This window comes from Melanerpes formicivorus, unplaced genomic scaffold (genome assembly GCF_026170545.1).
Source record: "Melanerpes formicivorus ecotype bairdi unplaced genomic scaffold, bMelFor1.0.p_v2 SCAF_3, whole genome shotgun sequence".
NCBI lineage: Eukaryota > Metazoa > Chordata > Aves > Piciformes > Picidae > Melanerpes > Melanerpes formicivorus.
In genome coordinates, this window is record NW_027142355.1 from 26,980,818 (window position 1) to 26,996,077 (window position 15,260).

At 55.5% G+C, this 15,260-nt stretch overlaps 1 protein-coding gene and 1 long non-coding RNA gene across 8 annotated transcripts in view; one reads left to right on the forward strand and one right to left on the reverse strand.

Moving 5' to 3' along the window:
* Positions 1-148: 148 nt before the first annotated feature.
* On the forward strand, positions 149-8,886 carry LOC137457560 (uncharacterized). The gene is made up of 3 exons (XR_010991318.1): positions 149-235; positions 4,614-4,804; positions 7,285-8,886. It is a non-coding gene; the product is annotated as an uncharacterized lncRNA (long non-coding RNA).
* A 1,226-nt stretch (positions 8,887-10,112) lies between these two features.
* Positions 10,113-15,260, reverse strand: part of NRF1 (nuclear respiratory factor 1) — a 94,196-nt gene continuing 89,048 nt past the window's right edge. For all 7 annotated transcript variants that reach the window (XM_068169443.1, XM_068169465.1, XM_068169457.1 and 4 more), the window contains 2 exons: positions 12,539-12,732; positions 10,113-12,435 (listed from right to left, as the gene is read on the reverse strand). In XM_068169443.1, coding sequence (XP_068025544.1) covers positions 12,569-12,732 — 164 coding nt within the window. In that variant the 3' untranslated portion in view covers positions 10,113-12,435; positions 12,539-12,568. The remainder of the gene's footprint in view (positions 12,436-12,538; positions 12,733-15,260) is intronic.

Genomic DNA, 15,260 nt, shown 5'->3' on the forward strand with positions numbered 1-15,260 from the left:
CACCTTCCCGGGGCACCTGGGCCAATTGGGAGCCGCAGGGGGGGTCCCCCCAGGCCGGGCTAAGGCCGCTGCTGCTGTCGCTCCCTGGCACTTGGGCGAGCGCTGGGGAGGTGGGCGGCGGTGAGGGGGTGGGAGTGTTTCTTTTGGGCGATGGGGGGTGTCCTGTGTTCGTCGCCGTGTGTCCCCAGCTCATGAGTGACCCTCACTACGTCGGGTCCCGGAGCCAAGAGAAGAGGTAAGTGCGGCCACTTTGGCTCCTGAGGGGTTTGGGTCAGGTTGGGGACCCCTCCATGGGGACTTAGGGACCCTCCTCCGCTCTCCCCCTCCCCCCATTAATTTGTCCACCCCCTTCCCTCAGATCCGTCCCCACCCGAAGCAGGATTCAGCCCCGGGGTGGCCTGTTCTCTCCCTGTTTTTCTTCGGCGTGTGGTAATCCCACTCCTTTTAGGGTGACAACTTCCCCCCCCCCCCCAAGTTAGGGTAAGCCCCCTCACTCCACCATCCCCCCCCTTCAGCTTCCCCTATCCTTCCCCCCCCCCCGCCCCCAAAACCTCTGCCGTCAGGGGACGGTGAGGAGGGAGTTGCAGAGATCTCGGGTGACAACGAAATTGGGGACCCAGCCCCATCGCCTGCAGCCGCAACCCCCCCTCCTCCCTGGCCTGGAGGTTATTGTAGGGTTCAGGGGTGCCCCCCTTCCCCCGCCCCGTATGACTGTCGGCGTTGTGCAGCCCCGATGGCAGCTCCGTTGTCATCAAATGATGTCCCCAGCGACAGCCAGGCTGGTGGGCACCGCTCCAATACCTATGTGTGGGGGGGTCTTGCTTTTGGGGGACACGCGGGGGTGTCCGTTACCCCCTCAACCCCCCGGGGTAAATATCTTCCCTGTTCACCTTTCCCCAAGGCTGTGGGAGGTGGAGGGAACCCGGTGTGTGTGTGTCAGGAGTGTCCCCAGCCTGTTTAGGGACAAAACCTCAGTCGGGGGGGACATACAGGGTGGGGCCGTGGTTCAGACGTGGGGTCTGGGTGGTGATGGTGTCCCTCGGGTGCTGGGGCTCAAATCTGCCTGGTTTAGCCCCAAAACAGGGCAGCTCCAAAACTGTCCCTGATCCCATCCTTGTCCCTGTCCCCATCCCAAGATGTATCCTTGTCTCCATCCCTGACCACATTCCCAACTCCATCCACATCCCCATTCCTGTCCCCAGTGCTGTCTCTGTCCTCATCCCCATCTCTATCCCCATCTCTATCCCTGTTATCGTCAGCATCTCCATCCTCATCCCCGTCTCCTCCTCCATTCTCCTCTTTGTCCCCATCCCTGTTTCTGTCACCATCTCTGTCCCTGTTCCCTTCTCCCTTCCCATTCCTGTCTCAATCCCCATTCCCATCCTCTTCTCCATCCCCTTTCCCATCTCAATCCCCCTGCCCCCTTCCCTGTCTCCATAGCCATCCTCCCATCCTTGTCCCTATCCCCATTCCCATTTCTGTCCCCATCTCAATCCCATCCCCATTCTTGTCTCCCCATCCCCATCCTCATCCTTATCTCAGTCCCCATCTTCATATTTGTCCCCACCCCAGTCTCCTTCCCCTCCCTGTCCTTGTCCCCATCCTGATCCCATCCTCATACCTATCTCCATCACAATCTTATCCCCATCCCAGTCCCCTCTCTATACTCCTCCCCACCTTGCCGCTGGTGATGCCCATGGAGAAGGGACCCGTGGACATTGGGGCATCAGATCCAACATGAGTTCAGGTCTCAAGCCTGGGTGGGTGCAGAAGACCTCAGGCAGTGGCCATGGCCCTGGAGCCGTCACGGTCCCCATCTGACCACCATCTTGGTGGCGGCACCAGCACTGCCGGCTGACGTTCTTTGGTCTTGGGGAAGGATTTTTGCCTCGTTGGGCCCCAAAAAGAAGCTTGCTGACCAGGAGACCCTCATGAGGTCCCCATACTGAAGGTCTTGGAGAGAAGCTGGTGGAGCCCTTGGCGAGGGGGCCGGGGGGGGAGCCCTGGGGGGGAGCCGCATCCGCAATGCGGCAGTGCCCAACGTCACGGCTCTGCAGAGGGGCAGGCTCAGCCCCGCGGCCTGGGCTGCCGCAGTGGCCTTGGGTGGAGACCACGAAGGGAGATAAGGACAACAGGGATAGGGGGTGCGGGGGTGCCCCCCCCAAAATGTCATCCCAGCCCCCCCCGCCCCGTGCCAGGGCCGCAGCCGCTGGCACAGTGCCGGGGCCACGCGGGGCGGCCAACGGAAGGGATTAGGCGAAGGCGTCGCTGCCAAAGTCACGCCAAGGAGGGCAGCGCCATTGGCCTTGCTCCCCCAGTTCCGGCGGGCTCCCCGAGCTGCCGCCGTGGCCCCAAGGTGAGGACGGCACCGCGGCCTTTGGGGGCTTCTCTGGCTTGTGAGCTGCTTGGTTGAGTGCTGCATGGCTTGGGGGGGGAGAGTTCTGCAGGGCTTTGAGGGGCTTGGCTGAGTGCCTCAGGGCTTTGGGGGAGTCCTCCAGGATGTTGGGGGTCTTGGTGGAATGTTGTGGGGCTTTTGAGGTCTCCTTCAGGACTCTGAGGTGCTTGGTTGAGTGCTGCAGGGGGTTGAGGGTCTCCTCCAGGATTTGGGGGCATTTGGTTGAGCACTGTTGGACTTTGGGGAGGTCCTCCAGGATTTTGAGGTGCCTGGCTGGCTGCTTTTGGGCTTTGGGGATGTCATTCAGGACTCTGAGGTGCTCGGTTGAGAGCTATGGGGCTTTGGGGGTTCCTCCAAGATTTTTGAGGTTCTTCATTAAGCACCATGGGGATTTGGGGGTCCCCCAAATGAGGCTGATGGTTGAGTCCTGCAGGGCATTTGGGGGAGTCCTTCATGATGTTGGGGGCTTTGGTTGAATGCCATGGGGCAGTGGGGGCATCCTCCAGAACACTGAGGTGCTTGGTTGAGTGCCTCAGGGCTTTGGGGCAGTCCTTCAGGATTTTGAGGTGCTTGGCTGCAGGGTGAGGACTTTGCTGGTGGAGCCAAAAGGTGGGGTGCAGGTGGAGGGGACACATCCCCCCCCAGCAGGGTTAACCCCTCCATCCCCAACGCTCCCCACGTCACGGGGGGTGCTGGAGCGGAACGGGCGCCGCTGCTCCTCTGCAGACACAGACCTGAGGCCAGGTGGGGTGCAAGGGCTCGGTGGCTGTCTCCTGGCTGGGTGGGGGAGGTCACCTTCAGCCGCCAGATCCAGGGCACCCCAAGCTCATCCTGGGGCCGTTCGGCTTGGTGGGGCCTCAGCTTGGCCAACACAAAGGAGACTTTGTGCCTTCCTCCTCCTTCTCCTCCTGCACTGCCGCCATGGCCGCTGGGGATGGCGTCATGGCCAGCTGGGGGGGGGAGGGTTGCAACCACCTGGGGGGGGTTGTACGATTTTTTTGGGGGGGAAGGGCTGGAGCCATCTGGATGCTTTGCAACCAGGCAGGGGAGGTTGCAATGTTGGGAAGGGGATCTGTGACCTTCTGGAAGGGGAGGAGGGTGTGTGGGGGGTGTCTGCAACCTTCCACGAGGTTTATGACCTTTTGGGGAGGGGTGACCTTCTAGGTGGTCTGCAAGATTCTGGGGGAGGCTGTGTGTTTCTGCAGCCTTCTGAGGGGTCTCCAACCCTTTTATGGGGGAGTCTGTGACCTTCCAGAGGGTCTGCAAGCTACTGGGGGCTGGGGGTGGGGGGCTGGGGGTGGTGTGTGTTTCTGTGGCCTTCTAAAGGGTCTCCGACCTTGTTGTGGGGGAGTCTGTGACCTTCTAGGGGGTCTGCAAGCTTCTAGAGGGTTTACAGGTCTGGGGGGGTGTGGTGGGGGTGACTTTCTAGAGGATCTGCAACGTTTGGGGGGAAGGGGAGGGGGCATGACCTTTTAGGGGGTCTGCAACCTGGAGGTGTCTGTGACCTTCTAGGCAGTCTGCAGCCTTCAAGGGGTTTGTAACTTTTGTTTGTTTGTTTGTTTGGGGGTGGGAGCTGTGACCTTCCAGAAGGTCTGCAGCTTGGTGGTTTTTTTTTTGGGGGGGTGGGGGTGTTGCAGTGTTTTTGGGGAGGATTGTTTGTAGTCATCCAGAGGGTTACAACCTCTTTTTTTGGGGGGTGGGGGGGAGGGTGAGGAGGATTACAAGCCTCTGAGGATTTTGCAGCCATCCGAGGAGGGGGTTGCAGCCTTCTGGGTGGGGGAAGGAGGGGAGCAGGTTTGCAACCATTTGCAGGGTCTGCAACTATCAAGAGGGTTCAGAAAGTTTTGTGGTGGCCATGAGGCCATGAAGAAGAAGTTGCAATCATTTTGTTGTTTCTTTTTGGAGGTCTGTGAGCTTCTAGGGGTTCTGCAGCCTTCCAGGGGGCGGGAATGTTTCAAGGGGGGGGTGGGATGGGTGGGTATTTGCAGCCATCTGGGTGTCTTGTGGCCATGAAGAAGAGGTTGCAACATCATTGGTTGGGTTTTGTTTTGGGGGGGGGTTGGTTTCTGTGAGCTTCTAGGGGCTCTGCAGCCTTCCAGAAGGTTGGAATGTTTTTAGGGGTGGGGGTGTTGGGGCGGAGGGGAGGAATGTGTGTGTGTGTGTGAATTGTATCCATTCAAGGGGTTTGCAACGATCTGGCAGTGTCTTCTCCCTCCAGAGCTGGCTCCAAGGCACCCACAGAACACCACAAAGGCTGGGGAATGGCTTCCAAGTTCTCAGCATCTCCTCACCCTCATCCCACACCCCCAAAAATCTTCAGTGATCAAGCAGCTGAGCTGGGGACTGGCTTTCCCCTACCATCCCTGGAGAAACAACAACATCAGGATGAGCATCTCCCTTCGCTCTCTGGTTTCTGAAGCTTTTTTCCTGATTGATAATGATTTACTCCCCCTTTTTTCCCCCCCTGGGGAATGGAGACCTTCTGCTCTTGCTCATAGAATCATTGACTGGTTTTGGTTGGAAAAGACCTCCAAGATCATCAGATCCAACCATCAAGCCAAGACCACCATGGCCATCAAGCCAAGACCACTATAGCTATCAGTCCAAGACCACCATGGCCATCAGCTCAAGACCACCATGGCCATCAACCCAAGCCCACCTTGGCCATCAACCCAAGCCCACCGTGGCTGAATTGTCATCCCCACACATTTCTTTGGGGTTTTTATATTGAGGTTTGGTTTGGTTTTCTAATGGTGGATTTTTTTGAGGAGCCTGAGGAGGGAAGAAGCCCTCCCCCCCCCGGGAAGGTGTGAGCTCGCTACTCCTGTTCTGTGTATGGCACTGGTAGAATTCACTGTGCAACCCCGCGGTCAGTGAATTACCATAGGGCCATAAACAGAGCAGAGAAAGACCCGCGGGCGCTGGCGGGGCCGTCGCCGACCTCGCCCTGGCCCCTTTTGGCACTAGCACATTTTTGCTTTGATTGGTAGCTGCTGAGCAATTATGTGTAGTGCCAATATGGGAGGAGGTGGAGAAAGCAGCACTGGGTTGCTGGGAGTGGATAAAGGTGGGTGGTGGGGAGGTGACTTTGGGTCAAAGCATCGCTGTTGGGTGATAGGGGAAAGTGGGAAGGAACACCAAATTGGTGGGAGCACAGGAGCACAGGTGGTTAGGGGTTGGAAGGGTCCTCCAGAGTTCATGGAGTCCAATCCTCCCTGCCAGAGCAGGACCGTGGAATCCAGCACAGATTGCACAGGAATGCATCCAGATGGGTCTTGGAAGTCTCCAGAGAAGGAGTTGCCACAACCTCTCTGGGGAGCCTGTTCCGGTGCTCTGTTACCCTCCCAGTGAAGAAGTTCCTCCTCTTGTTGAGCTGGAGCCTCCTGTGCTGTAGTTTATATCCATTGCCCCTTGTCCTATCACAGGGTGCAACTGAGCAGAGCTTGGGATGGTCATGAGACATCATCCATGGGTGCTGTTGAGGAGGTGGTTTCAGGAAAAGGGTTGCTGTTGGAGGTGGGGAGGTGAGAGGCAACCCTGTAATCTGGGATGGTCACCAGACCTCATGCAGAAGTGCTCACTGAGGAGGTGTCCATCCCAGTGTGGTCTCCCAGCCTGTGGAGGCATCTCAGTCAGATTGCATCCCCATGGTGGTCATCAGGAGTAGGATGGTACCATCCCCTCTCTTTGTTCCCTCCTAGACCACAGTGGTGGCATCTCACTGGGGTTGAGCCAAGCAGCTCCACAGAGGGCCTGAGCATGGGGGTTTGTGGCTGGGGGAGGGACATTATGGCAGGGAGGTTCCTGATTTTTTTGCAGCTTTCCAAGCCTGGTATCAAGGCCACCTGTCCCCTCCTGTGTCCCCACACCGGGGCCTGGCAGCTGCGATGGTGCTGGTGGTGCCCAGCCCTGGGGCTGCTTTTGGCAATGGTAGAACTCACACTGGTGCGGTAGCAGGATCCGGTGGTTCTAGACTTGCCAACTACAGCCCTGGGGATCCACTGCGGACATGGGCACCCCCTGGCACCCATGGGTGCATCCAGGCACTCTGAGTGTCCCCCATCCATCAACCCAGGGTTGGGAGGGTGGTCACGGGGGTTCTGCTCCCTCCAGTATGGATTTGTGTGGTCTTGGAGGTCCTGCTCCCTCCAGTGTGGGTGTGTAGGGATGAGCTGGGCATGCACAAGTGGTCCATGCACAAGTGGTGGTGGTGAGGGTGGTGGTGACCTCCACTCCTCAGGAGGGTATCTGGCTCCCTGAAGTGTCTCCATGGGTGGGGAGGACGTGGGGACCTGCAGGAGGATGGTCATTGTTGCAACTTGGCCACGTGTCCCTGAGTGATTCCAGCCCTGTGCTGTGGACAGGTCAGATAGGGTGTGGGGTGGGTAGGATTAGGTGACCAGCTCCTGCCCCCACCCCCGCCCTGGATCCAGCCCCCACCCCCTCTTCTGGGACAGGTGGGAAATTGAGGCACCTGTGAAGCATCTTGTGGTGGCACCTTTTTCATGTGTGCAAGTGCAGGAGGGATGGGGATGGACTTTAGGGGGGGGTAGAGAATGGGAAGGGGCAGCTCTGGGCTGACATGTTGGGGGTGTGGGGGGGTGTTGTTGGTGGGGGTGGGGGGTTGTGCACACCCCCTTCACCCCCCCATGGCCCCCGGGGGTGGCGGGGACAGGATATGTAGGGCAGTGCTGGGTGATTACAGAGCTTTGGGCATAAGCCCATGGAGATTGGATCACCAAGGATTAGGCTGCAGGCTCCAATCATCCTTCCTGCCTGGGGGGGTGGGGAGGGATGGACGGACGGATGGATGGGGGGGGCACAGGCTGTCTGTGTGTCTGGCTGTCTGTCCGGCTGGTCAGCCAGTTAGCAATCCTCTGTCTGTCCAGGCACCCATCCTGATAGCTGTCTGTCCAGCTGCTGAACATCCACCTCCCCATCTGCTTATCCACTCACCCACCCACCCATGAATCTGTCCATCCATCCATCCATGAATCTGTCCATCTAGCTGTCCAACCAGCCACTGATTCAGCTACCTGCTTGTCTGTCTCTCCATCTGTCCGTCCGTCCATCCATAGCCACAGGTATCCATCTACCAGGCTATCCATCCATTCTCTATCCACGAAGGAGTCTGTGCATCCATCTGTCCACCCAACCACTGATCCATCTACCTGGCTGTCTGTCCAGCCACTGAACCATTCATCTACCCCTCTGCTTATCCACCCACCCACCCATCCACCCATCCATCCATCCATCCATCCATCCATCCATCCACCCATCCATCCATCCACCCACCCACCCATCCACCTATCTATTAGTCCTTCCATCCATCCAACCAGCTGTCCTGTCCATCCAACCAGCCACCGATCCTTCTGCCAGGCTGTCTGTCCTGTCCGTCTGCCAGACTGTCTGTCCATCTATCCCTCCCACCCCACAATGCTGGGCTGAGCCCCCCCAGCCAGCTCACCAATGGGACCCTGCCCGCAGGGGGGTATCAGGGGTGGAGCATCCCCCCCGAGCCCCACCCCTCCCAACAAGCCACATCCACACCAAAAGCTCCACCCCACCCAGCAGCTCCACCCCCAGACATCACCCAAAGGGGAGCTGAATCTCCTAGGACCACCCCCCCCCCCCAGGACCTGTACTGCATTGAAGCTCACCCTGAGACTCCCCAGCCCATCCTGCCCCTTCCCAGCTGCAGCAGATGGGCTCACCCCCAGCCCCCACCAGTATTTTTGGGGTTAAATCCTGCAATTCCCTGATGGGGACTGGACCAGGTGACCTTTAAAGGTCTCTTCCAACCCAAATCATTCCACGAGATGAGTTTGATCCTAGGCAGAGCAGTGCTGGGATGGGATGTGGGATGGAGACAGCAAACCCAGCAGGACCATGCACGTGACCTCACTCTCCAGGACCCCTCAATGGCCAGGGGATACCCCCCCCCCGCCCCCAGTGTCCAGGTTAGGGTGAGGTGCAGGATCTGGCTCCACCAGCCTCTCCCCACCCAGCTGGGAGAGCTGGAGTGCTGGAGTGAAGCCGGGACCAGCAGGAGCCACCCCAGCAGGAGGCCCCGACCTGCTTATTAAAGGCCGATTAACCAAGCTTAAACCTCCCAGCAGCGTCTGCCGGGCTGAGCTGCCACCCCCGCCGCCCTGCTGCTGGATTTGGGGGCCCTTTTGGGGTACCAAGGGATGTCCTGGGCTCTCCACCTGAAGCCCTGGGTCACCCTTAAGCAGATGTTTCATGTCTGAGGACACTGGAACTTGGCCGAAGATCTGCTCCCAGCTTGGCTGGGGATAGCTGTGAGCATCGGTGGGTGCTAGTGGAGCAATCACCTTCTCCTTTCCTTCCTTCTGTCCCTCTCTGTCCTTCCAGCTTTTCTCCACTCTTCCCTTGCTCCAGCCTTCAAGAAGCCCAAAGGATTCACCTTGTTGGAAGCAGGACTGGAACCATCACACACCAGCCTTCAAATAAAAAGCTGCTGAACCCCACTGCTGTGCTTCCGGGCTCCTCCTTGGCTTTGAAACCCCACATACACCCCAGGTTGTGGGGAGCCCAGGGGTGACATCCTCTGGTCACAAAAACTACAGAATTTGACCCAGAAGGCAGCTCATCCCCTGGGTGGGAGCATGATGAGGATGCTCAAGCACCTGGCCTCAGAAAGAGGACAAAGGAATGGCTCAAAGGAGAAACTGAGCCCTCAAACCCTCCAGCTCCTCCTGGTTGATTTGCATTTGGGGCAAAATACAGCCCGGGTTGTGGGGACTCCAAGGGTGTCACAAAACTTGACCCAAAAGCTCTAGTCATAAGAATGCAGGAATTTGACCCAAAAGCCTCTGGGCAGGAGCATGAAGAGGCTGCTCAAGCACCTCCATGGTTTCCACCTCACCCCAAGAAGGGGAGAAAGGAATGAGGTAATTGGCACAAAGGAAGATTTGAGTCCCAAACCATCCAAGTCCTCCTGGATAATTTTTATTTGGGTTTGCACCCCAAAAACCCCACCCCAGGTTGTGAGGACCCCAAGGCTGAGCACCTCTGCTCACAAAAGCAGGGGAATTTGACCCGAAAGCCATGGGAGCATAGAGGGAGTGCTCAAACGCCTGACCTCAGGAAGAGGACAAAGCAATGAGGTGAATAGAATAGAATAGAATAGAACAGAACAGAACAGAATAGAATAGAACAGAACAGAATAGACCTTCAAGATCATCACGTCCAACCTATCATCCAACACCACCTAAACAACTAACCCATGGCACCAAGCACCCTGTCAAGTCTCCTCCTGAACACCTCCAGCGATGGCGACTCCACCACCTCCCCAGGCAGCCCATTCCAATGGGCAATCACTCCCTCTGTAAAACTTCCTCCTGACCTCCAGCCTGAACCTCCCCTGGCACAGCCTGAGACTGTGTCCTCTTGTTCTGGTGCTGGCTGCCTGGGAGAAGAGACCAACCTCTGCCTGTCTACAACTCCCCTTCAGGTAGTTGTAGAGAGCAATAAGGTCACCCCTGAGTCTCCTCCAGACTAAGCAATCCCAGCTCCCTCAGCCTCTCAATGGCAGGGAGGAAGAACTAAGCCCCACAATGTCCCAGCCCCAACCCACGGAGAGCTGGGGGGGTGGTGGTGCAGGACAAAGCCCCCCACAAGAACACCCATTGAGGAGGGAGGGGGTGACAGGAACCCCCCCCCCCAGAGCAGAAGAAGAGGACAGAGGGGTAGACACATTTGTAACAATTTATTGAATGAGGCAATAACAGACACTGGGAAAACAAAGAGGGGGGTAGGGGGTGGGGGGTCCATGCTCTGCTACTTGCCTGGAGTTTGACGACTTTTTTTTTTGGGGGGGGGTGGGAGTGGGGTGGGGAGGGAAAGGGGGGGAGGGGAGGGGAGGGGAGGAGAAGGGCAAGGAGGGAGAACAGCTGGGACTAAAAGAACATCATCATGTCATCGCCAAAGGAACACTGACGTGAAAGCCACCGACATCATCACAACGACGATAAAAAATAATAATAATAATAATAATAATAATTATAATTAAAAAAAAACCAGCCCCCATCCCCTCCCCCTGCCCACCCCTCTCCCTCCCCTTCCTCCCCACCCCCACCCCCGAGGACAAACCAAACCAAACCAAACCAACCCCAACAGAACAACAAAACATGGAAAATAACAAATCAGAACAAGTTTGAAGAACCAGGGACGGTCCCTGTGGAAAAGCTCTTCCCTCCCCCTCGTTTCAGGTCCAGGAGAAGTGGATACAAAGAACATTTCTGGGGGGGGTTCGTTGTGTTTGTCCCTGTGGAAAAGCTCTTCCCTCCCCCTCGTTTCAGGTCCAGGAGAAATAGACACAAAGAACACTTCTGGGGGTTGGTGTTGCGTTTGTCCATATAAAACAAGGAGATTCCGAGGAGCTGGAAGGTGGAGGTGGGTTCTGGAGACCTTTCTGGATGGCCTTGTGGAAAGGAGGACAACAACCCTCCACCAATTCCTCCCCAACCCCCCAAACACCCAGTACAAATCAACCCCAAAGTAAAAAGCAAGGGTGGAGGGGCTGGGGAGACGGTGGCAGGTTCAGCTGGGCGTTGCCACACGGGTTTAACCCATGGAAAGCCAAAGCTTCTCCCCAAAAAAAACCCTCCAGGTGGGTTTGGCCCCTGGAAAGTCAAAGCTTCTCCCCCCCCAAAAAACCTCCAGGTGAGAAAGTCAAGTTCCATCCACTTCCAAACCCCACCTAAAGGCAGGGGTTCTGAACCCTCCTGGGAAGGTTTTTTGGTGATGGAGGTTAAAATCCACAGCGGAGATGAGCGTAGAGGGTGGCTTGGAGCTGAGAGGGTCCTGCTGCCGTGGGGAGTGGACTCTCCAGGGATGATGTGGGGTCTTAGAGGGTACTGAGAGGGTCCCTCTACCTTCAAATGAAGTTTTCTTGCGGGATGTGGACTCTCCAGGATTCGTGTGGGGTCTTGGAGGAGTGAAAGCAGGGAATGAGATGAGCCCAAGCTGGCTCTTTGGCAAAGGAAGATCCGGGAAGGCGGTGGGTGAGCAGGGACGGGAGGGTTGAAGGCAGCCAGAGCCCCTCCGAGACACATTTCCACTCTGGTCTAGACCCACAAACCCAGCACATAAAAATGACAAAACAAAGCCCAATAAAGAAAACAAACCAAAACAAAACAACCCAAAAGATCTCCAGTGGCAGGTATGTGTCGAGAGCTGAGAAGGAAGAAGAGGTCTCCCAGTGGAAGACCCAAGTTCTCCAGTGTGCACCAAGAGGAGGCGAGCACAACACAGTCGGCAGGGCGCACGCAGCGCAGGTGGCCGTCCGGCGCTTGTCACCCCCCTGCAGTCACACGTGCTTCTTGCTTTGTTTGTTTGGTTTTCTTTCCCCCCAGGAGAGGAACCTTTCCCAAACTCTTTTCCTTGGTTTTATTTTTTTGGTGGGTTTTGGAGGTGGTTTGGGGTTTTGGGTTGGGTTTTTTTTTCCCCCTCTCCTTAATACAAAAGTCTGCGTTAAAATCTTTGCGACTTAATTAACACCAAGTGCGGAGCCAAGGAAGAAGAAGGTGCTGGAGCCACTTTTCTTTTCGGCTTGAGGGTGTCCACGTGAAGCCCTCAAAGCTTCACCCATGTGGGGAGAAGAAACTGAAGGGTTAAAGGCTGGGGGGGGTGGGGGGTGGGTGGGGGTTGGTTTCGTTTTCAAGCTCTTCAGAACGAAAAGTTCCATCACAATTTGGCTTCTGGACTCCTAGGAGAGCGGAGCTGGCGCTTGAAAAATGCACTTCAGACACAGCCTCTGCTCAGAGCAATCATGAATGGTTTTTTTTTTTGTTGGTTTGGGGTTCTTTTTTTTTCCTTTTCTTTGCCTTAATTTTTGAATCCTTTAAAAACTGAAAAAAAAGACCACCAGAAAAAAAAAAACAAAAAACCAAAACAACAAACAACCACCAACAACCAACCCAGAAAAAGAAGAAACAAAACCCCGAGCCCCAAATAAAGGTTCACAAAACCTTTGCTTCCGAAGCTGGGAGATCGGATACCACCTGATTGCGTCTCTGTAGAGGTGTGAAAAACAAAAACAAGAAGTTAGAGAGGTGAAGGGGGGGAAAACAAGCAAACAAAACCACCACCACCACCACCACAACAAAGAATAATCACCATGATCTTGGATCTTCTGGGTGGGGGTCATCACTGTTCCAAGGTCACCACTTCCACTGCCTGGCCATCCATGGTGACGGCACTGTCCGTTATCCTCGTGGTAACAGGTGCCATGGCCACCTGAACCGGGCCGTTGCCTTGGGCCAAGCTGGTCACCACCGTCTGGTACATGCTGACAGGGATCTGGACGAGACCTGAGGAGAGAAAGATCAGTCAGTGGATGAGACCTAAGAAGACGAATCATGGGAGTAAGGTTGGGAGGGAAGGAGGAGAGAGCCTGCAGGATGAGCAGGAGCTTGGAGCACAGAATCAACCAGGTTGGAAGAGACCTCCAAGATCATCAAGTCCAACCTCTGCTACAAGGACAGGCTGAGGGCTGGGGTTGTTCAGCCTGGAGAAGAGGAGGCTCCAGGGAGACATAATAGCAGCCTGCCAGTAGCTGACGGAGGCTACAAGAAGGCTGGGGAGAGGCTGTTTATAAAGACATGCAGTGACAGGACAAGGAACAATGGCTTTAAGCTGGAGAAGAGATTTAGATTGGATGTTAGGAACAAGTTCTTTACTATGAAGGTGGTGGAACGCTGGAACAGGTTGCCCAGGGAGGTGGTTGAGGCCCCTTCCCTGCAGATATTCAAAAGGTGGTGGAGTCACCATCACTGGAGGTGTTCGGGAGGAGACTTGATAGGGTGCTTGGTGCCATGGTTTAGTTGATTAGGTGGGTTGGATAATAGGTTGGACGTGATGATCTTGAAGGTCTCTTCCAACCTGGTCTACTCTACTCAACGAGGAGCTGGGCAGCCTGATCTAGTTGGGGATGTCCCTGCTGACTGTGGGGAGGTCAGACTGGATGACCTTTGGAGGTCCCCTCTGGCCTGGACCATTTTATGATTCTATGAAGCTGGTGTGACCAACGTGTTGTGGTTTGGGGGTTGCAAACTGTATCAGGATCTAGTGTAGTAGTGATGGTAGTTGGGTTATGGTTGGACTCAATGATCTGAAAGGTCTTCTTCAACCTTAATGATTCTGTGATTGTATGACTTGTGCTGCTGTGCTGCAGGGATTCTTTGGATTGCTATAGTGTTCCATGCAATTCTGCAATCCCCGGCACAGGGAAGACATGGACCTGTTGGAACAGGGCCAGAGGAGCCCATGAAGATGATGAGAGGGCTGGAGCACATCTCCTATGAAGACAAATTGAGACAATTGGGGTTGTTCAGCCTGGAGAAGGCTCCACAGACCTCCTGGTGGTCTTTCAGGACTTAAAAGGGCCAAGAAGAAAGCTGGGGACAGACTTCTGAGCAGGACCTATTGTGACACAACAAGGGGTGATGGTTTGAAACTGTAAGAGGGAGATTTAGGCTGGAAGAAGTCTCAAGCTGTGCCAGGAGAGGTTTAGGCTGGATGTTAGGAAGAAGTTCTTCCCAGAAAGAGTGATTGCCCATTGGAATGGGCTGCCCAGGGAGGTGGTGGAGTCACCATCACTGGAGGTGTTTAGGAGGAGACTGGATGAGGCACTTGGTGCCATGGTTTAGTTGATTAGATGGTGTTGGGTGATAAGTTGGACTTGATGATCTTGAAGGTCTTTTCCAACCTGGTTAATTCTATTCTATTCTAAATTTCTTACAGTGAGGGTGGTGAGATCCTGGCCCAGGCTGCCCAGAAAGGTGGCAGATGCCCCATCCCTGGAACCATTCCAGGTCAGGTTGTTTGGGGCTCTGAGCAACCCGCATGAAGTTGAAGATATCCCTGCAGGGGAGTTGGATTAGATGACCTTTAGAGGTCTCTGCCAGCCCAAACCGTTCTGTGGTTGCATGATTCTCTAACACCTGCCTCCCACCCAGTACTGTCCATGCTGCTCCAATTATTTGTGGCTTGTGGCTTTCACTGTGCTGGCCTGCCCCAGCCACGGTGCCAGCTGTGACTGGAGCAAGGGTAAGATCAGGTAGGGTTGGATGTCAGAATCTGGCCACAAGGAGAGAGAGTAAGGTTAAGGAGCAAACAAAGACGATATTTTTGGAGGAGAAACCCAGAGCAGATGCTGAGATGGTGCAGCAGGGATTGCTCTCATGTGTTTCTCCCATTGTGCCACCACACAACCTGGCAGTGGTCACCCACAGATGAGGAACAAGCTTCTAAAAATGCCTTTTCCACTTGATTTGGCCAGAAGTGGGAACCCCTGGGGTTGAGGATAGGGTAAATTTGGCTTCTCCCTACCCTGCAACTCTCCTCCACACACCACTCCAACCCTTCCCACTGTGCAGACGACATCCCACTTGTGCTGCCCATGAACCTCTCTCAGATACAATTCACACATTGCACTGGGTTGGAAGAGACCCTCACAGGTCCAACCCCCACATCCTCCAGTTCACCTTCCATCCCAGAAAGGTTCTTCTGCTTCCACACTGAGATGAGTGAAGGGCAGAGCAGAAGCAGTGAGCCCTGGGCCAAGCCTTACTGGTTCCAGGCATTGCCTGTAACACTTAACAGACATCAAGGAAAACAAACCAAGTTTCTCAGCCCTTCCCCAACCATGGAAGGGTCCATCAAAGTAGGAAACATCTGTCCCCAAGCAAAAAGCTGTAGAAAGGGATCAGATTCCCCTAACAATTTGAAGCTGGAGCTGGCAAAGCTTCAAGCACATTTTTGGCCACTGCTGTGCCCAGCACAATGAGTCCTGGTTAGCTTGGTAACACCAACCAAGGTGACCAACACAATGAGTCCT